Source organism: Phodopus roborovskii, unplaced genomic scaffold, assembly GCF_943737965.1.
Source record: "Phodopus roborovskii unplaced genomic scaffold, PHOROB, whole genome shotgun sequence".
Lineage (NCBI taxonomy): Eukaryota > Metazoa > Chordata > Mammalia > Rodentia > Cricetidae > Phodopus > Phodopus roborovskii.
The window spans coordinates 14,372,080-14,398,139 of NW_026126585.1; the positions used below are offsets into that span (position 1 = coordinate 14,372,080).

Sequence of the window (26,060 nt, forward strand, 5' to 3'; positions counted from 1 at the left end):
TCTACTCACTGATGCATCACCGTAGCGACAGCTAGAACAGAAGTACCCGTCTTAGGACCACTAACTACTTATAGTCACAGCCATGGCTTTCCCAGAGACCGCGTCAATAAGACAGATGCAAGGGCCACGTCTGCCTCTGCCTATTTTGAAATTTAAAAAAAAAAAAAAATCCCTAGTATAATTTATTTTCAAGAAGCCATCCTTACTTCCTGGTGGGATGGATATGATCCCACCTAGCCTTCATTGCCAACCCCTCAGGAGGCACTGGATTAGTCCTCTCTAGCTCTGTGAGGCACAAGTCTCAGAGAGAAAGATCATAGCTACAGGAGAATGTAAAGGCTGGTCCCCTTTGGGGAAGGCTGGCATCCAGACCCTGCACCAAAGAGTATGGAAGAAGAAAAACTTCTCTAAATAAAAAGAGAGCCATGGGCACCACTCTTCTGTGGCCAGATGAGGCACTTCAGAGCTGAGTTCCTGACACCCTCCATTTACCTGCTGATAGATCTCACTCCCCACATTGCAAGAGGTAACCGCTTGCACTCATATTGCCCTTCAGCCTGCTCACCCTCAGCAGATGCTACGAGCACCTCTCACGGAGCAGAACGGCCTTCCTGAAATCCATCCTCACCTAGAAACCAATTCTAAAGCAGTGCGTTCACATGTTCGGCCAACCTCCAGCTAAGGATGCAGGCAGTCATAGGTAGACTATTGAAGGTCTAAGTAGAATAGCATTTGCAAACTTGGGTCGAAAGAGGTAAGAACTAACTCCTTCAGGCTGTAAAGATTTCTGAGGCACGGTGTAGTAATAACCCTTCGGCATGACGGGAAGAAACAGAGTCAGGTTCTCCAGGCCTCATTTTTGATGGCCTCAAATGAGAGGTTCCTACTTAATTTCCTGTTCTAGCCTCGGTGATGCTGGCATCCCAGGCTTTTTAGTGGACCCAGTTCCTCGGAGAGGTCTGGCCTCAGCCTCACACCATCAGGAGAGCAATGTGAGGGATGCCATCGAAGGGCGTCTGTGCTCAGCCAGCACCTTTTCCACTTCCTAGGAGTCAGAAAGAGAAGCAAAGCCATTATACCACAGCCAAACAATGAGCAGACGTGAGAAGAATCCATCCCCAACCCTACCAGTGTTTGTTACCTCATCCCCACACCCAGACACACGTGAGGACACGTAGGTGTGCCTGCACACACCTTGACCCTAGGAGCCCAGGTAAACTATAATGGCTTAGCTGTTCAGTGGTTTCTTTCCCAGAGGAGCTGACCTTAGGACAGTAACAGAGTACCTGTCTGTTTCAGGACTGGACTCTCAGTTGCACATCAAAGATACAAAGTACAGGTGGGTTGAGTCTCTGTGGTAAGCAGGCTGCATCAGCCCCAACACACACACGCACGCACGCACGCACGCACGCACACACACGCAAACACACACACGCACGCACACGCACACCAACAGCAATGAAGTCACAGGCTATATGACTTCTGAGGAGGGTCCCAACTGTTATGGTTACCTCAGTCCACCCTGAAATCTATAGCCAAAGTAGATCAACTTCCCATGAACTGATATTTAACGTTTAATTATTTCCTTTAGGAAAAATTGTTTAGAAAGTATTAGATGTACCTATGAACCCAGTCACTTGGTGATCTAGTTAAAACTGTGGTTTAGTAAGTTTGGGAAGAAGCCTTTGATTCTGAATTACTAATGAGCTCTTGGTCGTTGGTACTGCAATGTGGGATAAAGCAAGAGAACACTGGATACCCATCTGTATCTCTGCTCCAGGAGATGGTAAGTTCCATCTCATACCATTGGCTGAAGTCTGCTTGGAAACAGGCAGGATGGATTTTAGAAACAACAGCTTGGTAAATTCTTAAAGACTTACCAAATTTTTCTTTACAATAGATAACAAAGGTTATGTGCGGTGTGGTCTATTACAGTTCTTAATTCTTGCACAGGTACCAGAAGGTGCAAGGGACTGGCAACTAAAGTTGATGCACTACCCACAGTGTCTTCCCCACCTTCCCCCAGAAGGTGGTGGAAGAGAGCCATGCCTATGACCCTGGACTCCAGGCTTTCTGGGAACTTCCATTAGTCTGCTACATCTCGTCTCAGCTTGTCACGGATGAGGCAGTTTTAAAAGACAGTGAATGGGAAGAACAGCTCAAAATACAAACCAAATTAGTAATAATAATGATAACAACAATAATAAAAACCAGAAGTCTTCTGATAAGATCAAGTTACTCGATGACTTTATTAACCCATTCTACACAGGCATGCACATAAAACACATTTCAAATACAATTATATACACTTTCAATGGACCCAATGCAATATTTCATTATTAATACCACGAAATAAATCAGAATGCTACTGAAGATTGACATTCCCACTTTCAGCAGGGCTGTGTCTAAGAAACCTGCAATAACATTCTGTTACCGGGCTTCCCAAGTGCAGCCCATTTCCATCCAAACCCACAGGGCTCAGCCTCTCTCTATCACATGCCCCATTTGGGATGGGCCCTTCGCTTTTGCCACAGGAAGCCACCACGTCTGAGCAACTTGACCTTCAACAACAACAGAAAAGCTACACACAATTCACAAGTCCCTTTACAGAGTGAGCCACATGAGTGTTAGTCACACACCCAGTGAAAGGCTTACGAAAACACTCTTGAGATCAGTATTTGCATGCACATCTCCCTTTGCATAAGATTAAGGCCGAACATACAGCAGACTAAAAACAGCATCATCCTCAGTGAGAACCGTAGCCCATGACTTCAGATCTGTGTCCATCACCTCTAGGGAAAAGTTGAGATCTTGCACGGCAGTCCTGCTATCTGGCTCAACTGTTACATAGTTTTAAAATAAAAGTGCTTCAAAACACAAGTCAAAAATGAATACAAGGGAATCTGGGTAACTCACTAAAACATCAACAAATACAACATCCCTCTGAGACTGGCAAGGCAGTGGGACCTGCATAGAACCCCATCACTTGGAGCTGTCTCAGGTACCTGCCATGAATTCCTCTGTTCACTGGCCACTCCCAGAACTAAAGATCTCTGGAACCCAGATGACACCTGTCCCAGAAAGGTCATCAGGAAGACTTATTCCCTAACAGTTACCCTGTTTGCTCAAATGAGGCGCCTGGAGATCAACTGTGGATTTCTAAGAGGATTACTCGGATCCTTGCCTGAAATGCTCAACCATTTGGTTCTAGAACACAAGCACGCTGCTTCCCTAACTTGACTTCTTAGGACCCAGGAAGAGCGGCCAGCATGCAGCATACTGCATGTCTAAAAATGGTGAAATGATCCCTTTACCAATGGTCAGGAAGTGCTACATTTTGGTTTGGGAACAGTACAGGGCAGAAGTGGTTCTCTAAATCTCCTTTACATTCCTCTCTGGGATCCATTTCCTGACTGTCTTCATCCTTCGGTGGTTTTTTTTTTTTTTTTTTTTTTTTGTTTGCCCCGGTACTGGGGACCGAACTCAGGGCCTCCTATATGCTAGGCAAGAACTCTACCACTGAGCTGCATCTCCAGCACCCCTCCCACCATTCTTCAGGGTTTCATCTCCCACTCAACTTTGAGTTTAAAAATAAATACATAAATAAATAGACTACTGCTTTCTCTTCCACTTTACACAGGTAGCATTCACATGGTAGATCCAAGGCTTCACCTATTCCTTCCACAAGAAAACCGAAAGCCTCAATACAGTACGGCAAGTCACCCTTGAGACACAGACACAAGCACAGCAAGGAAATCTCCCACCCGTAACAACAAGGGGGAGGGGGAAATGAGAGGTGGATTTCCCTGGGATAAATACTTTCCACTCTGCTTCTCCTGCGCAGCTCCTCTGAAGGATCTTGCTCTAAAAGGTGAAGGATGTTGAATCGTCCGCTGCTTTTCAGCTCTAACTTCCACTCCTTGTCATCCAGGGACAAAACTACCCCAGCTTCTAATACAAGAAGGGAACTAACACAGGGGAAACGAGAAGAGTGAGTCTAGACTGAGTCAAGAATGACCGTCCAGTGAACCCGTACAGACGGTATTTATAACAGGCTAGCTCAGTCCCAGGTGGGCAGCAAAGTCTCCTCTTACAACCTAGATCCTCAGCCTTTGGATCAGGGTTCTTCCTCCTCCCACTCAGTGTCCCTGAACTACTCTAACCTGGCAGCAGCAGAGAGGACCGAACGCCAATTTAGACCAAAGCTGATAATATCTACAGTAGACCAGGAAACTGTGTACAAGTACCAGGCATGCTACCCAGGCCACATGTCACCCTCACACTGTGAGGAGAGCACATCCCAAACCTACTCACAGCCGCAGAGCAAGAAAACAGTCAGAAGACAGGCTACCCGTACTCTATCCAGCGTCTTCTAGCCTGTTTGTTTATTTTGCAAATATTCTTGTCTTTTTAAATCTCATTTTTAGTATTTCATACGTGAGTACTGCATTCTAGCCCTCCCACTCCATCCAACTCCTCCAAAATTTCCTCTACTCTCTTTCAAGTTCTTAATCTCTTAGTTATTGTTGCATTCATATACATATATACACGTATGTATGAATAATGTGGCTCTAGATACAGAGCCACAGGCAATCAATGGCTGCTGAGAGAGGGAGACTTGGTCTTCTCCAGGAACAAGGCCCTGACAGGTTATCCAATCCTAATTGGTCAGCCCTAAACACATATATGTCTGGCCTTTTAAGGGTTGTTTGTTGCTGTTTGTAATCTCCAGGGCAAGGATACTGAAAAGAAATTTTTTTCTTTTTGCATGTTTTCCTCACCAAGACCAGTGCCTACAAACAAAGCTCAAGAGGGGACAATGAACACTGCCTAAAAGTTCCCACTTTCTTTGTCTTGGACGCTTCAGGAACCTAGACAGTCTCCGAAGCCGGCTGAAACGTTCTGTATGGGATGGAAGGGTAAAGGTGTGACATTGGATGGCCTCCATCAGTCCACGTGCTCTATCTCCGCATACCCTCACCTTGCATGAATTCAGTGTGGAACCAAGGACGTGTGTTTAAGTCAGTACTGTGCTGCACATTCCCCTGCAATGCCAATGGGAAGGATGGGACCTTTCTAACAAAGCAGCCTGCCCTTGAGGGGATAACTCATTCAAAACTGCTCTAACCCAGCGTCACAACCAAGAACTCAGAATTTCCAGTCTGATACATACTTTGTCTAAGATACCAATATACTGGCATTTTTCTATCCAGCTTCATAAAGTGGGATTAAAAAAAAAAAGATTTACTTTAGTTTTACTTATATGTATTTGTGTATACGAGCTACATATATGAAAGTACCTGGAGATCCCAGAAGAGAGCATCAGATTCTCTGGAGCTGGAGTTACAGGCTGTTGTAATTCACTCAACATGAATGCTAAGGGCCAAACGCTAGACCTCTGGAAGAGCAGTATGTGCTCTTAATGGCTGAGATATCTCTCCAATCCCTCAAATGGCCTTATTAACCTCGAATTAACTCTTCTCAGTGGGCTGATCACTAAGGAAGTAATTTAAACACCCAAATATCCAGGCTCCAATCCCAGAGATTTTAAAGGCAGTACTCAGCCTAACAAAAGGGAACCCAGGCATGTATATATTTCAAAAATTCTACAGCATAGTCTAGGGACTGATTTTAGATTTTAAAAAAAAAATGCAAAAAGCTTTCTATCACAAGACAGTCTCATTGGAAATTGCTAACCTCCCATCACCAGCTGGCCCCACATGACAAACTGTCTCTTCTGAGACCTTAGAAGATTGGACACGAGTGGACTGGTATTGAGCTCAGAGGACAAAGCCCTGGCCAATGCAGAAAGAATCCCCTTAAAGCAAGCAATAAATACACATATAAACTTCCAAGAGCCAAACCTCAGGAGACTCCCTGGAATATTGAGATGGTTTCTCAATATAAACAAAATGGCCCAATAAGATAGGTTAAGTCCATCATCAAAACTTTCTTATGCTCAAAAAAGAAGAGATGGTTTTTTCATGTAAAAACTTGGCTTAAGGAAATTGTTCTAAAAAGTATTGGTACATGCAAGTGGCTTTACTGAACTTATTGACCACCTGTCTTTTGCCTGGAGAAATTTGGGGCTCAGTGGTAGACCCTGGTGCTTTTAAACAGCCCCAAAAGTCACGTGCTACAGGAAAGCTACTGGAAAGGCCAAGAACCTGAGAGCCACAGGACAGAAAGTCTGAACTGGGAATTTGTAAGGGCTAGACTTCACCCTATCCCCAGTCCCACTCCACAGCCAGGAAAGGAGTGTGTGACTCCTCGAGTTGATAACACAGATCAACATCCTTAGAGCCAGCTCCCCAGGGCAGCAAAAACTTAGGACTGTTTCTCACGAAAAGAGGCAGGAGCTCTCACCCTATGCCCACTTGCAAACTCCAGGGCTCTCTGTGGATGTTCTGTAGCCTGGGCTGACCCTTGCGGGACCTGGCTGGAGAGGAAGGGAGAAGGGGAAGGGAGGCTCTCCCAGTGCAGAGCCAGACCCACTTGCAGGGAGAGCCAACGGGCTTAAGCTCCTCTTAACCATCCCTTACTTTACAGCACCACAACGCCACGCATCAAACCAGACAAGCCAAAGAAGCCAGAAGGGATGGGAGTTCAGCAAGGAGAGTAAGGACAGATTAAAAGGACACAGGCAAAGGACAAATGGGTTTTGTGTCTCCCTCTATTCAGCACTCCCTCCCAACCCACCCTCCACCCACCCCACACACGCTTCACAGAGACATTAGCGGATCAGACAGGAGAAAACAGAAGAACCAAGTCCATGACTCAGGCTTGGCTCCTCTCCCTCCAGACCATCCCATCTGGGAAGCCGCCCTAAAAAGACCCAACTTGCCATCTTGCCCCCGGCTGAGGTGTTTACACTAGAGAATGGCTGAGGCTGCTCTGCACACGCATGAGCTCATATTCCATGTTCAGATTAATGTTGGGACAGGAGCGGGGTAAAGTTAAATGACTTCTTGGTTGATTAGTGGCAAGGGCAAGAGGCCAAAGCTGGAGGGAAACACACAATTACACCACCGGAATGCTGACGTGGCTCTTCGGCTGGTCCGCCCCTTCTTGCGTGTCCAGGGCACGGAGAGGGCTGAGGGGCTTGAGGGGCCGGCTCCCAACACTGTAATTTCTTGGACGCCTTATTGTGTTCGAACTGGACAGAGGCGTAAAGCTGTTCCTTCTCATCCTTACAGGGGTTTGGCTCTTGGGGAAGTTGTGCTGATTGGAAATGGAGGGACACCACATACATGAAAGCCATACCAAAACCTCACCCACAGAGGTCAGACAATGGTCCTGAGCACAACCGCTGCTCCTCCTGCTTTCTCTACACACAGGGCAGAGCGGGGCAGAGGCTGGGCCCAGGGCCCCAGAGGAAAAAAAGGGTCATCACAGGGGGAGGCCCCTGGCCACCACACTGAAGAGCAGTAAGGGAGCCAACAAAGGCATTTGTTTAAGACCACACAGGTTGCCAAGCCCAGACCAAGGAGCTGACCTGCACCTGCTGACTATACTATACTGGCAATGGCCCCCCGGACCCTGCTTTGCAAACGGAGACTTCCCTGCGGGTACAGCAAGGGAATTCATACATTTCACTTTTTATTTTGAACTCAATACCCTGGGCTAAGATTCATGAAAGAAATACTCATTTAAAGAACTAAAAGTCCCTTCATCTTTTCCTCTTGGAAGTAAGGAGACCAGTGAAGGCCATGAATTCTGGCTTTGCTTTTCTTTGTACAGAAAGGAAACCCAAGTCTCTTGACAACAAAGAATCAGAGATCCAAGATGACCAGGAAATACTTACAGTTGGCTTTTCACGATGTGTGTCCACAGCCTCCACATTGAGTTTAATTGTTTCCACTTTGCAACCTGAAAAAAAAAAAAAAAAACAAAACAGTAAAGAAAAGCTGTCATAGCCAGGCATGGTGGGCTCACTCCTGAAATTCCAATACTTAGAGGCTGAGGCAGGTGAATTGCCACGAGTTCCACATTACCTGGAGTTCCAGGCTAGACCCAACTAGTCCCAACAAACAAAACAAAATAGAACCAAGCGCAAGAAATAAAAATACAACAAAAATGGGGTAAGGGTGGAGAGGAAGAGGAAGAGATAAATAAAAGCCACCAGAAGTAGCCCAAAGAGAACTCTTCAGTGCCAGCATGATCAAGTATACACTGGCTGGCGCATACGTGTCCTCTCAAAGAGACACGGGTGCATGTGCTTTTTTTCGAGTGGCAGCTACTAACACAACATCCTTGCTACCCAGAGAATGTTCCTCATCCCCACCTCTCACCAGCTCAAGCTCATAGTTACCATAGGCCACAGGAGTAAGTTTGAAGATGGTATGGAGAGGACACCTCAAGTATGGTAACTCATCTGAAAGAAAAAGGAGCCGGTGAAGAAAGCCTTAGTACTCTAGGTAAGATCATTTGAGGAGAAGAGACTCTAAGGGGCTCGTGAGTCTCCTTTATCCTGACCATCACCTAGAGTGACACAGCTGCTCCAGTAAACTCAGCAAACTGGCGAGGCCAAAGAAGGCACCCAAGCTACCGCGTGGCGAGGAAGGAGATAAGGCCACGCAGATCTGAAAACGCAAAGAAAAAGGAAGCGATTCTGAAGCCAAGGACTACGGCCCACCCGAGCCCTCAAAAGCAGTCAAAGGCTTCAAGTGGCCCGAGGACTGGAGAAAGGCAGGTCAGGGTAGCACTTCCGGCTGCTTTCCTAAAACAGCTGCTCTCTCTACTCCCAACCTGAAGGCTGGAGACAGTCCTTGTAAACCATCCACGATGGTTTACCTTGCCAAGTCAGGGTAAGACAGCCATTCTATTTCCCTGCTGTTGTTGTGGTCTGTCAAGTTCTCTTGGCCTTAGCCAAATCTGGGTGTACCAACGTCGCTGTGAGACCTAGGGTGACTGTTCAGGTGGCTTGCTGTTTCTGTCCTTGCTGCACCTTTTGGAAGTTGTCCATCCGCATTTCCTGTCTACTCTAGTATTGTTAATTTCCTTCTCAGGTCTTGATGAGGTTAAAGATTAAACTATCACAACTATTATTCTCTCTTCCTAGTTAGATATATTAGGTACTAGACTTAACGTTTTCCAGCTTAGGACAACTCTATTGTAAACTCCATTATGCCCTCACCCTAGGACTAGATATGTAGGTCATTTTGTTCTCGATTTTCCTTTTCTTGGAGCACAATTGTTATTCACTGTTTTGTATATACTTTTGTATTAAGCCTAAATCTTTTCTTTAGACTAAAAGGGAAATTGTAGTGAGATAGTTCTGTGGCACTGACCACGCCCATTGGGGTGGAGCCATGGGTGGAAGTGACCTGTGGAAGGAGGTCGGAGGGGGCCAGGAAAGGCGCTCTCTTTCTGGCGTGACTCGGACAGGAGAGGATCGGGTTGAATTTTCCGGTGTTCATCTGTCTAGGTTGTAAGTTATTTCTCCCTGAATAAACATCTATTCGGCCTATTTGTTTATCCTGATCCTTATTTACCGCGATAACTACAGACTGGACTATCCAACCGTCCACCTTGATGCTGCCAGTAATGTCAGCTGGAGCTGGCCCTTTAGGCATCAACTCAGCCATCCTCCGCTGCCGGCCTTTGCAGCCGCAGACTGAAGAACCTTCTCTAATATGAGCGGAAGAAAAGGAGGGCCAGTGGTCAGAAAGCCTGGTACCACCGAGTCCAGCCTTGTCCCGGTGTGTGCCTATCCCCTCCCCATGCCTTCCCTCAAACGGTACCTGCGCCTTTATCTAAGAAGTAGGCCAGGAGGCAGCGCATGACAGCTTGGTGAGAGATGACCAGGATGTTGCCCTGACGCTCCAGCTCCATGATGACAGGCTCCAGGCGCTGCACCAGGTCCTGGTATGACTTGGGAGAAGTAAGGAGAGCTGGTAAGGGGCCAGCTGCATGCTAGCAGCCAAGCTGGTGGCTAAGTTTCAGAATCAAGAGACTATTCTGGGAGGCAGGGCGCCTCTATGTTGCCTAACTACCCTAGCTAGCGGCCCTGCTTTCCCGAGAAAAATCAGATCTTTCAGAAGCAACACTTGAACCAAAATCCAGTTAAGGAATGCACGTGGGAACTCAATTTATTCCTGTTTTCCACACAGACATTAATAGGCAGTGTGTAAAGCAACAAAAGAGTTCTATTAGTTTCTGGAACTTCTGCCATTACACTCCATTTACCTTTACCATACATACCCTAGGGTAGGAAGCCATTTCAATAAGAGTAAGTGCCTAAAACATGGTAAACGAGTAACTCATGCCCCATACTTATGTGGCGACTCTATCTGCTTGTAGGAATGGAGTAGAGGAAGTAGAATTAAAAAGGAACAGGGTCGTGTTCATTCTACAACATTTCAACACAAAAGGTATCTTGCCACCCTGTCCCCTGGAGATCTTAAGAACCTAACAAAATGTAAAGCACTGACTGTATAAGCTGAATTAAACAGTATAACCAAAGGCAGGATAACAAGGGCTCTTAGGTCACCCTTTCTCGTCCCCTTAAGAAAAGTGCCCGGCAAAGCTCTGGGCAGCTAGTTCAAGTGAGCAGAGCCTCACCTCCCCACCAGGGTAGCGATACAGGTACTTCTCTTGATCTCGAAGAGCAAACTCCTCAGGGTACCGTTTCTCAATCTCTGAATAAGTCATCTCCTCACACACGCCCTGCAAAGGCCATACCAGCATCAGGGTGTGGGCTACCTACCCTGCACTCTCCACATCCCAGGTAGGACGGTGACACTGGAAAGCGCCAGAGCCCCACCACGCGCGCGGGGGGAGGGGGGGGGGCGCGTGCTGTGTTCTGTGTGTCGCACCCACCCGTCTGTGGCAGGGAAGTCAGGTGTCACAAGGTGCCATGAACAGGAGGCACTTCAGAGACAGGTGGTTTCCCTGGCTTGGGCTGCCACTCTAGCCTGCTACCACAAGGGAAATCACAGCTCAGCAAGGATCTGCAGGACCAACAGGAGCGGGGATCAGAGGACGGGAAACTAGGGAAAGAGAAAGCTTGTGGGATGAATGCAAGGCTAGGGAAGGATGGAAAGAGGAGCATCTAAGCCGAGCATGGCGGCTCATGCCTGTCAGTTCAGTATTTGGGACACTAAGGTATGAGTTACAAGCCAACCTGGGCTAGAGGGAGCCCTGGTATCAATACAACAAAATGAAATGTATATTTGGGCTAAGAGGCAAGGAGTGCAGAGAGAGACAGGGAGAGAGAGAGAATTGGGGGAAAGACTCTCCCAGAACTGCTGGCCGAACGATCAAAGCAGGTCTGACAGAACTGAGGGATCAGGAATTTATTTCCCTTTTCCTAGCAGGGAAATGAAATGAGTCCTTGTTAGCTCCACTTTCCTCAAACACCAGGGGCTCAGTTACAGAGAATGGCCTGGGCCTCTCATCCAACCTCTGAAATGGCTGGATTCAGAGTCCTCGGTTTCTAGTGGGTGATTCCAGTTTCCTAAGTTTCTCAATTTATGAGTTCTGAGAGTGTCGATCGGAGATGCCTACTCACAGCATCAATCTCATTTAGGATCTTCCACTGTTCATAGGTCACCCCGAGGGACTCAGCGGTCTGGATAGTCCTCTTCAACTGGCTCGTCCACACTTTGAGGTCCTGGATCTCCTGTTCCTCCAGAAACTTCTTCAGAGCCTGAGAGAACTGGGGGTTTGAAAATATAAGCTAAACAAAGAAAACCCGCCACACCACACACACAATACACACAGAGACTACCAGCCATGGTCAAGAGGAAATGCAATTCAGTTGGAAGGCTCTGCTCACATCACAAATTGTTCCCAATAATTTCCTGATGGCTGAATGATCACAGCAGAACGTTCTCAGGTGACTCATACTTTAATCCAGAGTTAGGAACAGTAAGCAGGGAACATCCTTAGCACTTGCCTGGCCATGTGAAACCACAGCCTAAGCCCAAATGGGATTTAAGCAGGAGGGGATAAAACAGATGACCTCTACCACGCCCTTCTAACTCTAATCTAAGGAAATCCAGCCTGCTGGCTATTTACCTGCTTTCCTCGGAGTGAAAGGCCAGAGTCACCCCCAATCTTTCCCAAAAGATTGAAGTCGCTCTCTCCATGTCGGCAAAGGTAGATGGTTCGAGGCTGGACATGGATATTCATAAGGTAGTAGACAATTTTACTTTGGATGTAGTCCTGGACTCTGTTGACCAGAAATCTCTGGCCTACGTTTATCACCTTGATGAAAGACAGATCCCTGGGACAGCATAGAAAGAAGAAGTTTTGCTGTCAGAAAATCTGAAACTAGGGACGAGGCAGGCACGGTGACAAAGCTACCAGCACGTGGTGACAATCCCGGCACTCAGGAGGCTAGGGCGGAAGGAAGGGCTTGGGCTTGACCCTGACTCAAGACAAATGAACAAAGGGAAAGTATGGGAAGGGTGATCTGCACACTGACTTGTAGGGTCCCATGACCTCTTCCCTCTGTCCCCATCACTGCCACATTTATAGAAGAACCAAGCGTTAGAGACAGATACGATTTGTTGAACTTACAGTAAACATGTACTGTCTTCCTGGTGTCTGCCCCATACCATGCGGTATGTGTAAGAGTGAAAAACAGAACTCAGGGCTAGACTAAGGGACTTGAAGAGTTTCCTAAATTCAAAATTTGGTGAGACACGTGGGCCCCACATAACGTGGTCAAAATCTAGACAGAGAATGACAACCCAGGGGAAGCGGAGGAAGGAAAACCCAGGGCGACCGCTGCACCCTGAACCGCCTAATCAATCTCTCTCACCTAATCAATCTCTCACCTAATCAATCTCTCTCACCTAATCAATCTCTCTCACCTAATCAATCTCTTGCCTAATCAATCTCTCACCTAATCAATCTCTCTCACCTAATCAATCTTTCTCGAAGATATTGCTGCTATTTGCTTTGTAGCCAGAGGATTTTTCTTCAAATTAAATAAGAGATTATTCAAAATAATAACCAGGAGAAAAAGCTACAGTAAGTAAGGAAAATCACCCATTGACCTACCAGCAGAGATAAGTATCTATAAACATACGTACTGATAAACATAAATATCCCTCTGAAAGCTTTTCTGCCCAGGCCGTAGAGACACTTCTCCTTATGCAACATCTAGGACAGTGCCTGCCTTTCAGCCACTTTATAGAAATCCGTTTGAAGAAAATGAAAACATTCAAGACATGAATAACTGTAGTGATTTAACACTGCGCTACGCACAGTTGTGATGGCTGGTTTTCATACTCACCTTGACGGGATTAAGAATTGCCTAGGGTACTAGAGACACACCTCCGGGTGTGTCCGTGAGGGTGTTTCCACAGAACCCTAACCCTGACTGTAGCCAGCATCATCTCACGATCTAGAGCCTCCTAGACTGAACAAAGAGGAAAAAGGAAAAGAAGGAGCGAGGCATAGGACCTCCCTCACGCCTGTCTTCTCGGCACTAGGACTGCCCTGAGCCCAAGGCTAGCCTAGCCTAGGATACACAGTGAGCCCTTGACTCAGAGAATGGGAGAGAGGGGAGAGAAAGCCAGGTGAGCACAGCTTTTCCGCCTTCTGAGCCTCTGAGATGAGAGCAAGCAGCTGCCCCTCAGCAGCATGGGCGGGAGCCAGCCCTGCCCCCAATGCTTTCCCTAGCGAGGGGGCTGTACCTGCTGAACACTAAGCCAAAGCTAACGTCTCCTCCCAGAGTCCCCATGTCAAGGGTTCCGTCACAGTGATGAGAAAGCAGTGGCAACAACACCGTTTCATCGGAATATCATGCCAGCACTGTGGAGGTGGAAGCAGAAGGGTCAGGGGTTCAAGGTCACCCTCGGTTACACAGTAAGTTGAAGGCCAGCATGGATGAACTGTCTTGAGTCCTTGAGACTGTCTCAATGACTCAAAACAAAACACTATTTCATAAGGCCATGTTCCCACAGGTTTCCCAACATACACTGCCTTTCTGCAACACAGACTTAACTTTCCACTATATCCTACACCAGGCAAATCAATCTGTATTCTATGTCTCACTGCCATTAGACATCACCACAGTCACGACTACTGTTTAACACTGATCAGACATCTGTCCTTCAATCAGACAGTCCCTGGGTTTATATGATACACATGCAACAAATAAATACGTGTATATGTTAAAACACGAATTATATATGGTGAGCTTTAAAATTGTAGAGCCTAATGATGCATCTCTGGGAGATATCCTATAGCATTCTAGTTCAGATTTCTAAGTCTGGAGCAGTGCCTCTTAACTAGACGAGACCTGGGCCCCTAGGAGACATTTGGTAATATCTGAAAACGTTTCTCTTGTCACGGTTTGGAGGTACCCCCCGGCACCTAGTGGACGGCTGCCAAGGAGACTGCTAAACACATAAAAATACGCAGAGTAGCCCCTACGACTAAGAATCCCATAGCTGAAGATGCCGCTAATGCTTAGATGGAAAACCTTTCTCTACATCAGTGGTTCTCAACCTTCCTAATGCTGAGACCCTTTAATATAGTTCCTCATGTGGTGAGCCCCAAACAGGAAATTTTTGTTGCTACTTCATAACTGTAATTTCGCTAGTTACGAATCGTAGTGTAAGGCTTGACATGCAGGATATGCGACGTGTAACCCCCTGTAAAAGGGTCATTCTACCCCCCCGCCCAGAGAGGTCTAGAGAATAGAAAAAAAAAAATTGAAGATAGGGAAACATGGTTACGTATGGTTAGGTAAGACATACAGCCCACATAAATATCTGTGCTGGATAGTTTTGGGTCAACCTAACATAAGCTAAAGTCATCTGAGAGGAGGGAACCTCAAATAAGAAAATGCCTCCCCAAGACCAGGCTGTAGGGCATTGTCTCAATCAGTGACTGTAGCTGGTGCCGTCCCTGGGAGTGGTGATACTCGGCTCTGTAAGAAAGCAGGCTGAGCAAGCCACGAGGAGCAAGCCAGTGAGCGGCACCCCTCCATGACCTTGGCATGGATCGGCTCCCACCTTCAGGCTCCTGCCTCTGCTTGAGTCACTGTCCCGACTCCCTTCAATGATGACCTGCAAGGCGAATAAACCCTTCCCTCCCCAGCCTGCTTTCAGCCGTGGTGTTCTGTCACAACTAAGACAATGTCTCTGAGAAACGACGCAAATACACACCATAGGTTTAGAGTAGCAGAAAAAATAAGAGGCCAACAGGGAGAAAGCCACCCTTCCTCCTGTCTCAACCCTCTCGCCACAGGGTTGAGCCTTACTTATCATAGTGGTCCGGGTCAAGGGGCTGGTAAGTGACTTTGTAGCACTCAATTCTCTTCAGGAAGTCCTCCATCACATTCTCCCTATTTCTTTCGGGGTAGTCGGGGCTTGACACCTTTACCTCCTGAAATCACAGGAACATAAGGACCTGGTCAGAATGCTGTTCTTTACAGCCCTTCTACAAATATAGCCACTGCTAAAAACAGAAGGAGTCCGTAAAAGCAGATCCTCACTTGAGCACTGGCACTCCTCATTCACTGAACACTCTCATCCTGTCCTGTGACCCTGGCAACCAAGAAAGGGAAGACAACTGGAGAGTCATGTGCCTGCCTTTGGCCACAGGACAGACAGTCATGCAGCTGATGCTGCTTCTGAGCGCTGCGCACTGAGCCCTTTATGGACTTGCCTGTGAACGCAGAATGGGCTCCAATTTTCCCCTACTGCTTCTCAGAATAGGGTATGTGACCCAGTACCTGACTTAGGAATCACTGCTTCTTCCACAGATAAGAGAACTCCAGCTCCTACGGTGGGAAGGCACCTCTGAGAGAGCACACAAAGATGCCTACTTGGCACAGAGCAAAAACAACCTGTCCTGGGAGAGTGCTGTCTGCTGCTGGGCCTCACAGGGCATCGATGCTGATGAGAACATTCGACAACTCCTGAATAAATCACCTCCCCGTGAGGCGGCGGAACAGGACAAAAAGAACTCTAATCTGCTACAATATTTAGGTTTCACTATCAGGTAGTATCAGAGCCCAAAGCCAGGACTCCCAGACTCTGAGTTTTTCCCCATTCGGCAACTCATTGTTATTGTATTTCTCACAGGCCCGGGCCCGTTTCCAAAGACAAGAGTATACAAGTACAAAATGCTCTCAGATAAAGAAGACCTCTGTGTTTGCTTCCTTCTTTCACTATCCGGAGTCCACACACACACACACACACACACACACACACACACACACACACACTGAGAGAGAGGCAGAGAGACAGAGACTGACTGACTTCAGGTGACAGGGGTGGCACTCACCAGAATATTGGCAGCAATGACATCGGGATCATCACAGACAGATTCCACAAAGAATACCTGGCCACCGAGCAAAGGCATGATAAACACGTCAGAACTGCCAGACTGTTAACTGAAAGCACATGCTAACCTACTCTAGCCAGCTGCCGCACCGTCAGGATTTCCTTCATAAGGTGACCTTTAAGGCTTCTTCCTTTAAAAGCAGACCTTACCACATCCCCTGCACCTGATGGGCTAAATAAAAGTCAGAGAAAAAGATCTAAGCAAAAACACGCAAGGATTAGGCATGTGCCCCAAGTGGACAAAATCAGATGTCCTAATCTTGTATTCATCAGAGTCAAAGGGATCTACATCCCCCTCTCCATCCTGGCTCCCCGTCTCTTCTTTTCCTTCCAGAATACTGTCGGAGCCCACCTTGAAGGCATTCTGCTCCGCAAAGTTCAAAATCATGTCCCTCCTCTCCCGAGTGGTATTGGTAGCATCAAACACCTAGGCAAAAAGTATACAAAGTAAATGAGTGGGAAGACAAAAAAAAAAAAAAAACAAAAACACCGCCCCCAGACCAACTCCAGGTGGGGCTGAGTAATGAATGACAAGGATGCTAGATGAGCTGAGATGGAAGGCTTACCGCAATCTGCCCACTCTCTTCAGTAAAATAAGCCTTAACATCTTCCAGCGCTACCAGAGCACACTGTCTGCCACGAGAACAAAGGAAATCAGTGAAAAGAGCCACGCTCAAACAAGGCCGGACGGAGTCACACACGGTTGCAGGAGTCACCTCCCACTCAATTTCTTTCTGGTTATGGTTCCCCTGACTAAATCCATCAACCTTCCCAAGAAGTTTACGCGCCATCCTACACCTTCCTCACCGTCCCATTTATGGGCCTTATACCCCTTTAGACATCACACAAAAGAGGACATCTTCTAGAGCCCTGCCTGCTACCCAGCCAAGCCACGCTGATCTGTCAATCTAATCACACTCATTAAAACACCCCCCCATCAAGATATTTCCTGAGAAAAACGGGGCCCTAACACATTCAGTCTCACAACTGCTGCAAAACAGTCGAGTTGGGTCAGGCCTTTAAGACTCACTTGCGAATCTTCATAGCTTCCTCGTTGTCATGACGAAAGAAATCGTAAGACTTGTAGGACTTGACTGCTTCACGCCGATACACCCCAAGATTAAACACTGCAATAAAAACAATACAACGGCCCCACTAAAGGAGACTTCTTGGCTGATGGGTAGGGTGGCCAGTGGGACGGGAAAAGCCCCATGTATGTTGGAAACAATACCAAACTAAGACAAGTGAGGTCAGCCTCCTGACACAAGAAATGTGTGGGCAAGCCTGAAGCTGAGCTTCTACCTCCTCAGCTACTGTCTCACCAGAGTGCCATTAAGGTCCAAAACATGACACATTGGGACAAGGGTTCTGAGACAGCATATTCTCATTTAGTTATAAATACTTCTATCAAAGGCATTCTATCAAGACTAGGATGATCTGCCTAGGCCTGGAGGAGACATGACTGGGGACAGGAAACAAATCCAGGAAGTGAGGAGGCAGTCTTTATTTTCATCAGAAGCATTATACGACCTCCATGCTAGGAAGATGAGGTCCCTCAGAGGCCTGTGGGGCCCCAGAACTCATCAACTCCCTTCCAGAGGAATGGCCTGCACCTACCTTTGGTGGGTACCCCAATCCAGTTGAGGTAGCGTGTTAACTTCTTGGACACGTAAGTTTTACCCCGGGCTGGCAAACCGATCATAACGATGAGAGTTGGGGAGTTGGTCATGTAAGAAGCCCATGCTAAAAGAAAATGAAGCAGGTAGAGCTTAATGGCTACACATCTGCCGAGGGTTATGTCCCGGATGAGGGACTTCATAGGCATCACCTCATTTCACCTCCATAAACTACAGAGCAAAGCTCCAGGAAGAGTGAGCAGGCAAAACGAGGCTGTATTTGGCACAGCCTCTTGAAACACAGTGAAGAGGCCAAGCAGACATCCATAAAGTACCCACACCCAGTCATTTCTGCCCCAAGCCTTCAGAGAGGTTCCTAAGAGGGAAAGACATCCCAGTAAAGACTAGGGACAGAGAATGCTTGGTAACATTGTAGCTATGATTCTATTCATCCCAAACTACACTGACTTTAAAAGAGGCCCCACAGAGTGTTTGTCTCGAGGATCCCAGACATCCCTCCAGAGCCCCAGGCAAGACTTTGAAGGTCTGGGCAAAAAGAGCCGCACCTCGAGCTGTCCACTTTAATTTCTAAGCCAGTGATATCCGGTAGCCAAAACCTACAGGACAAAGGGTTGGCCAGACTGGATGAACACAGGGCGTGGAGCCTGCCTGCCTCCACAGCTCATCTAAAGGAAAGATGGCTAGAAAGGAAGCAGTTGGTGGTGCTGACCTCCCTGGGGAACTTCCATGAGGAGTGTTCCTTTACAGATACAGGGTCCCCTGGGTTCGTAGGCTTAGACGGTTAGTGACTTGTACAGCACAACATTGGTCAAGTGCAGGCCAGTGCTACCCAGACAGTTTTCCTGCCAACAAAAGGCCTTTTCCAGTTTGCTCACAGAACTGGTTCCTCCATGCATACGATGACACAGAGCAAAGGTGGACAACATACCCCCATTTGTGCCTGATCAATCCCTTTCTTGCAGCCAAGACCCGAGCTGAGGTTATCAGGGAATGCTCAGGCTGCCGGCTTTCTCCATGGAGAAAGACAAGGAAAGGAAAAACCAAAATACCTTGACCTTCTGCTTTCAGCACCCTTTTCCAAAGGGACCCTGTCACATGTGTCACCTGATGGTGACAGTGTCGCTCTGAGGCTAAGCATCTTTGAAGCGCAGTGAGGTCCTTCTCACTGTGCCAGAAACTAAAGCACCAGGGCACTTTCCCACACTTGTGCGCTAAGGGGCTGCCTCCTCAAGACCTGACATCATTATAATGCACATTGCTGTTGTGACACACTTTCCCGCTTGCAGGGATCTCCTAAAAGGGAGATGCGGCCCACCATGACTTGGGAGGAGAAAGGCACCCCCTAATAGATACTCCTTTAAAACCTACAGTTCAGAACCTACTGGGTTGCTGCTTCCTGCCTTCAAGCCTCCAACTCCAATCTCCTTAAGAGTCTTTACTTTGTTTGGCTTTGCCAAATACACTTCTGTTTAAGCATCTATTACAGTCTCTATGAATTCTTTCCCTCAAAAGGAACAAACAGACCACCTACTGAGAGTCCAACCCCTGTTGCATGGGGGAAATTGCAGGCTCTCCACCAAAACAGGTAATGGAGCAGTGTAAGCAGTTTTCATCTCTAACCACACAAGGCCCTAAGGGGTAAGTAAACAACACCTTGTAGTCTCTGGGGACAGGCATTAGTCCCTGAGCACTGACCCCAGCAGACAACATGCCTCTCTCTCCTGCCATCAGGTTAGAGCAGTTAATAAACCCCACCCCACCCCCGCCCCCCAGTCTTCATGTTCTCCAGCCTAATGCATACTCCTCTGGACATGCGATAATTTGGCTCATTAGCTGCACTTAGAGGCCTCTCTGCCCGCATCTTCTAGCCCATTAGGCACTTCCCCCAAAGGAGTTGTTTCCCTCCCTGAAGTTTGGGAAAAAAAGCATGCTTCCTTGGAGCTGCTCTGAGAGAAACCAGGGAGAGGCAGCTCTGTGTCCACCGGGCTGGACAGAGAAAGCCAAGCCAACAACAAAAGAAAACACTGCTGGGTCACAGGCTCCATAGCCCTACTCTTCAGCACCACTCCTCCAGCCTCCGCCTAGGGCACATGCGCGCACGCACACACGCGCACACACACGCACGCACACACATGCACGCTCATGCACGCACACACACACACGCTCATGCACGCGCACGCACACACGCGCGCACACACATGCACGCACACACACACACACGCACACACACTCGCTTGTGGTATAACCACGTTTTTGGTTTTTTTCCACCTGAGTTTGAGCAGAAGGTACTTCACACCGATTGACCTAGAGATTTGCAATACCATGTCTTGACAATGGAAAACTGCTCTAACCCTGAAATTCTTTTGTCTTTTTATGCAGAATTGAACTTGGGTTATCCAGCTTCAATTCATTTTCTCTTTATAAGCATCATTAGTCAAAATGAGAGCTTGACGGTTTCATAAGATCCCAGAGATCTTAAGAGCTTGGCCCACAGGACCACAGAAGAAAGTCAAGGTCAGGCTTCCTGACCACATTCCTGATCTCATGACTGCCTATTCAGGCTTATCTGCTGGTTCTTAGCCATCACATTAGCACCTAACAAAATGTCCCAGGGAAAACAAGCTGATCTGGAAGGACGTCTGAAAGAGTAATGGTTCCTAGTCTCCTCACGGCCAGAGATATTTTCCACTATCCACATAAAGCAGGCCCAGTATTTTGAATATGCAACCCATAAGGCATTATCATTACTGCTATCTTAATTTTATTCATTAAAAGTTATAAAACCTGATTATCTACTGCTGTTTGACTGATAAGCATGAAATAATCAAGTTCAAGAACTGCACTTAATTAAATACTAAAAAGAACTGAGGCTTCTGTCAAGCAGCGCAGCTTTAGTCGGGAGTAGCCAACCTCCAGCAAATCCGTCTCTGGACACCCTGAAACTTCAAAGAGCATGCTACCACATGCTGAGGACTTCCACTGGGGCTACCATGCTCCTTCACTTCTCTCAGAAAGGCTGCTGACAGATGTCTGTACACTCTGTCTGTCACTGGAGCATTCTTTACCATAGAGGAGAGTTTCTAACAATTATTGCTTGACATTCATACAGTGCAGAAAGAGGTCAATCTGGATTTACCAACAGGGAAAAAAATTAAAAAAAAAAAAAAGAGTTCAAAGTGTAGGAAATACGACAACAGAATAGAACAGGTATATCATGAGTCTACCTATGTTTGGTACTGTGATACACCAGAACGAAACACACACAAGAAGTGAATTTAACAAAGATAGGAAAGATTGGAAGAGATTTTGCTTTCTGTGTTTTTTTTTTTTTTTTTTTTTTTTTTTTTTGAAGTATTTGAGTTTTCCTAAACATGCACTGCGTTAGTATTTAGAGGAAAATATACTTGTCTTCTCCAGATCTACTCAAAATATTTAAAAATAAATAAATAAATAAAAGGAACCAAAAGATAGAAAGAGAAAAGAGACTTAATAAGGAAAGCACATAGGACCCTCGCTTCCTGCTCTGGGAGACCCCGAAACCACTCATCTGGGCACCTTAAAAGGACCCAGCCAGCCTGCCTACTACCCAATCCCAGGAACAGCTCAAGTCCCAGTAGGGCTGTTCGGAGGTTTTGGCCTTGAAACAAAGCCCAGTCACTTTCCAGACTCAAAGTTAGCAAGCAGGTGTAGTGAGCAGCAAGGAGACAGCAGGGGAGCTATAAATAATGCGACACCAGCCTGTGTGGCTCTGCAACAAGGTCCCTTCCCCACACAATACAGAACGGGCCAGTGTGGGTCTATCTACTGAGGGATGATATCTCCCATTTACAGGGGTTTTAAAAGGACACAGTAACAACAGAATAGGTGCCTATGGGTGTACTTTGACTCATTAGTAGGGTGGACCAGAACAAGCTGTCTAAACAATCAAACTGCCAAGTCTCTGTGCACAGCAGAGCAAAATAAACCAATATTCTCCTCCTAAGGGTCTTACAACCTCAGTCCAGCCACGAAGTTAGAAAAGTTGGGTTACATAAATGACAACTCAGAGTCCTTTGGTTGGATAGAAAAAGCAGTTTTAAAAGAGCAGAGATTAGCAAAGAAGATCTAGAGCCAGGAGTGGGGATGAGTCTAGAGAACATACATGGGACCTAGGGTTACGCTTCTTAATCAAAAGCCCTGCTCTACGAAAGGGTCAGGAAGGCAGCAGCAGCTAGTTGGAGAGCAAGGCAGAGCTAGGAGGGCTGAAATACGAAAAGTGGAGTCACTTGTGAGGCGGTACACACAGCAGCTGCTTCCAATATTCATCTGAGTGCTTGAGTGTACGCACCTACCTAATTCTCACAGCACTCCCGCAAGAACGGTTTTAGAATTTCACTTCATAACTAGGTTAAGAGTGTCCTCGTTCACCTGTAATCCTGGCACTCTGGATCTAAGGCAAGAAAAGCACGTTTAACGCTGATCTAGGCTACATAGTGGGACACTGTCAAAGGAAGGAAAAGAAGAAGAGGAGGAGTCAGAGAGTCCTGATTCTTAAAAAAAAAAAAAAAAAAAAAAAAAAAAAGGGCAGGTAAATTGAAGGAGAGAGAGGTTAAGCAAATTGCTCACTGGTACACAGCTAGGAAACAGGAAAACCATCATTCAAACCCAGGGAGCGTGACTCAAGGGGGCTACAACTAAGCATCTTGCTGCCTGCTTTACTCACGAGACAGTTTGCCCTCAGTACTGGCTTCCTGCCCTGGCAAGGAAAAGAGACCCTGACCACAGAGGTGTGCCAGGCTCAGTACTATAACTGCATCAATCGGGATTTATCTCACGATGCCAGGTAAAAGAGCACGAGCCTGTCAACTCTGAACACGGCTAGTACCTGGTCTCATGCTGACCACCCACCTCCTTCCCCCTGCCCACAATAAGCACTTCTCACTAATGTAGAACTGACTAGAAGTGTTCCCAAAAAAGATGCCTTCCACAAGGAAGACCAAGCTAAAACACTTGTGCGGTTTCCAGAAACACCTGCGGACCAACGCCCCAGATTTTGAGGAACTCTAGAGCCTTGCTTAGGAATGTAAAGTCAGGCAACAAGAAGAGATGTTTCATTCCCGTGTCACCATTTCTGCCATCCCTGAGCTTATGGTGAAAGAATCTGCAAACTGAAGGCTAACCCTGTAAGAATGTAAGCACCCAAGACAATGAAAGTCACATGTCAGGACTATTCCCCTCAGGCCCAGAGGCAGGGTGAGTACCAGCTTCTACCTGCAACTTCTAGTGCCCCAGGCTTACTCTGAACTAAGCCAGCCTTTATCTCACCAGGGCTTGGGTTACAGGTGTGTACCACCATGTTCTGGAACACAGTCCAACAGATAAAGGGAAACTGAGTGACAGCCCTGGACCTTGACACTCTGCCATCCTGTGTATATAATAACTAGCGTCCTACATCAGGCAAGTGTTCCCTAATCGCACAAAAGCAAGAAACTCTGGGCCACAGAGCAGTCAAGCTCCAAAGACACATTTCATTACGTCTACTTGTTTGGAACAGGAAATTGCCCACTTTGTAGACTTTAATTTCATGTCGTGTCCAACACAGTGGCACACATTTGTACTCAAGAGGTTAAAGAATAGGAGAACTGCATGAGTCATGGGTCAGCTGGGTTACACAGTAAGTGCCCAGCCAGCCAGGGGTCTGTAGTAAGACTCTGTCGCAAAATAAATAAAACATAAGTGGCCATACCAAAGAATTACTATTCACTCCCACAGAGCAAGAGTCTAGGATACAAATACATTCATTATACATTTCCAAGACCCCCCCCCAAAAAAAAAAAAAAAACAAAAAGAATCCTAAGAGGGAGCAGCCTTCATCTTTACCAGAACTCACAGCATTTCTTCCCCGCCTTCCGAAGGTTTGTGGCTTGAGGTTTACAGTTGCTGCTGCTTCTGTTTTCTGCGGAAGATGAAGTATTCCCAGACATGGCAGTTCTTCCAGAGGCACCTGGGAAAAGAGAGAGAGGAAATTCAAGGAAGGGAAGGAAGGTGTCCCCCAAAACAATAGAGATTAGTGTGATACAGGCAAGGAGCCCCCCACCAAAATTCAGGTCCAGCCTCTTCCTCTGATTCAAATGCACTTGTTCTTGGAAAATTCACAAACCCAATTCCTCACCTACAGAGCTGCTCCAACTTTGAATTTATTTGTTGACCTTGTTCCCATTCATAAACCTCAAATCCAGGAAGCCTTCCAGTAATCTTTTAATAAAGCAGATTTTTCCCATCATGGTTACTTCGTTTTATTTTATAGAACTGACAAATCAAAGACAGCCGACTAAAATGCCTGTCCAGTTCTCCTGACCTCACATTCTAGTCTTAAGACTATGGAGAGAACGGAGGTGGCATCGGAGGTGAGGTGGAGGTAGGGATAAGAGAAGTAATGCACTGTCAAGAAAGCAATCTCAATCCAAAGGTAACACTCAGTCTCAGTGAGAGAGAGAGAATGAGGGCGGTGGAGAGGACAGGGCTGAAACGTTCTCTGAAGGAAGAACTGTAACGGGGCTGAGACATCCCTAGCATGTTACATTCCCCTCCAGTATTCCCCATCCTCCCGGCCCTCTCCAATCCACCCTCTGGGGCTCAGCGGAAGAAAATGGTTTACCTACAAAATAAGCCTCGGGTCCTAATATCAACTAGGGTAGGAGGGGCCGAGCCTCACTTCTCAAACCTAGATAGATAGATACCAAGGAGCTCAAGACAAAAGGTCCTATTTAAGAAACAAAACATAAAAGAAGACCTTGCACGGCTTGCTCCTCGCCTGACAGTACAAATTCTTCAGTCCTCACAGCAGCTGCGGCTCGGCGTCGCCAGGAGTTGCCAGGCGAGCTGCACTTCCCGGAGGGCTATGCACCACCGCTCCGCACCGTAACCGCGCCCGCGCAGCACCCCATCCTCGCGTCCCGTCGGCTCAACTGCGGCTCACCCTAACCGCCCTATGCGTCCTCCGCGCTGTGGACCCGGTGTCGCCACCGGAGCGCCGCGAACCAGACCTGGCGGACCGGCTGAAGCCCCGGCTCTCCTTCCCCCCCCCGCCAGCCCCCCCCCAAACCCCGGGATCACGTGGCCCTGGCCCCGCCCACTCGCGCGTCAGCCCTCACCTGGAGGCAGGCTGGACCAATGGAACGGCTGCAGGCCCGGAGGCGGCTCCTGGGGAGGCTGGGCTGCCCCGGAGGACCTACGATCGCCTACGGCTGCCGGCTCCCAGAGAGGCCGACTCAGTGCGGCTCGGTGGCATCGTTGCTTGGGAACAAACCGAGCTGGAGGCGGGGTTAATTAAAAGCCTTACCTTTCCCCCCCCCTTATTCTCGCGAGACCTATTTGACTGACATCCTGAGTGGGAATGACTGGTGAGAGCCAAGATTAACGCCTTCACTCCTGTATCCCAGCTAGACTGGGTGGCTCCCCTAGTCTCGGGAGGCAGACGTTTGCTATGGTTTGGTTTTTCGAGACAGGGTTTCTCTGTGTAGCCCTGGCTGTGGAACTTAGATCAAGCGGGCCTCGAACTCACAGACATCCACCTGCCTCTGCCTCCCCGAGTGCTGGGACTAAAGGCGTGCGCCACCAACGCCCGGCTCCGACGTTTGCTTTTAAAGACGCCTTGCTGGCTACCAGGGTGCGAGAGCTGACTGCTAACTTAGGGTCAGATCCTGGAACCTAAGCCAACCGTGCACGAAAGCCCGGAGCTTCCCTGGCCCCAGGTGGCTTCTCCAGGGGACTGCAAACCACGCACCTTCCTTTCCTCCTACTACCCCGACCCCGATGGGATGATCAGTGGAATATTTTCTAAAGAACCAAGGGGGCGGAGAGGGAAAGCTTTGCTGTAACTGATTTGTAGGGAGAGGCTCTTTCCGCGGCCTTACGCGTCGCGGAGCTGCTTTGCAAACTTATCCCAGCACATGGTTCGACTGACAGCCCCGGGTGGGCGGGGATCTGCCGCTTTAAAGTGTGGGGAAACGATCGAACCGGGGCTGCTTCCCTAGCTTCTTCTTCTTCTTCGCCTGCAATCGGGTCGCCTTCCAGCCAGTCCACGTAGGCGCCTTACAGCCCCGGCGCGTTGCAGCGGGCCAAGAACCGGCCG

General features: G+C 47.7%; 1 protein-coding gene across 3 annotated transcripts; it reads right to left on the reverse strand.

The window, feature by feature from the left end:
• Positions 1-850: 850 nt before the first annotated feature.
• Positions 851-24,865, reverse strand: Pfkfb2 (6-phosphofructo-2-kinase/fructose-2,6-biphosphatase 2). Of its 3 annotated transcripts, none has more exons than XM_051203938.1 (15): positions 24,720-24,865; positions 23,817-23,930; positions 17,928-18,053; positions 17,341-17,437; positions 16,877-16,943; positions 16,663-16,737; positions 16,252-16,308; positions 15,224-15,348; positions 12,022-12,229; positions 11,513-11,659; positions 10,564-10,668; positions 9,744-9,873; positions 8,312-8,374; positions 7,805-7,869; positions 851-1,045 (listed from the first exon to the last, which is right to left on the reverse strand). In XM_051203938.1, the coding sequence occupies exons 2-15, from the start codon at positions 23,908-23,910 to the stop codon at positions 980-982; spliced, it is 1,425 nt and encodes a 474-aa protein (XP_051059895.1). In that variant the 5' UTR covers positions 23,911-23,930; positions 24,720-24,865; the 3' UTR covers positions 851-979. The 3 variants fall into 3 exon arrangements, with proteins under 3 accessions (XP_051059895.1, XP_051059894.1, XP_051059896.1); XM_051203937.1 differs by lacking the exon at positions 851-1,045 and adding an exon at positions 6,715-7,221 and having other exon boundaries at positions 24,720-24,864; XM_051203939.1 differs by lacking the exons at positions 851-1,045; positions 24,720-24,865 and adding an exon at positions 6,715-7,221 and having other exon boundaries at positions 23,807-23,928.
• Positions 24,866-26,060: the final 1,195 nt, after the last annotated feature.

Bases quoted from the DNA above. Each gene is read 5' to 3' on its own strand.
- Pfkfb2 (XM_051203937.1), bottom strand. From the start codon at position 23,910: ATGTCTGGGAATACTTCATCTTCCGCAGAAAACAGAAGCAGCAGCAAC. The intron at 16,944-17,340 runs GTGAGTCTTAAA...TTCTCGTGGCAG, and splicing joins GAAGCTATGAAGATTCGCAA to ACAGTGTGCTCTGGTAGCGC. The intron at 11,660-12,021 runs GTAAATAGCCAG...TCAAACCCCCAG, and splicing joins TTTCACTCCGAGGAAAGCAG to TTCTCTCAGGCTCTGAAGAA.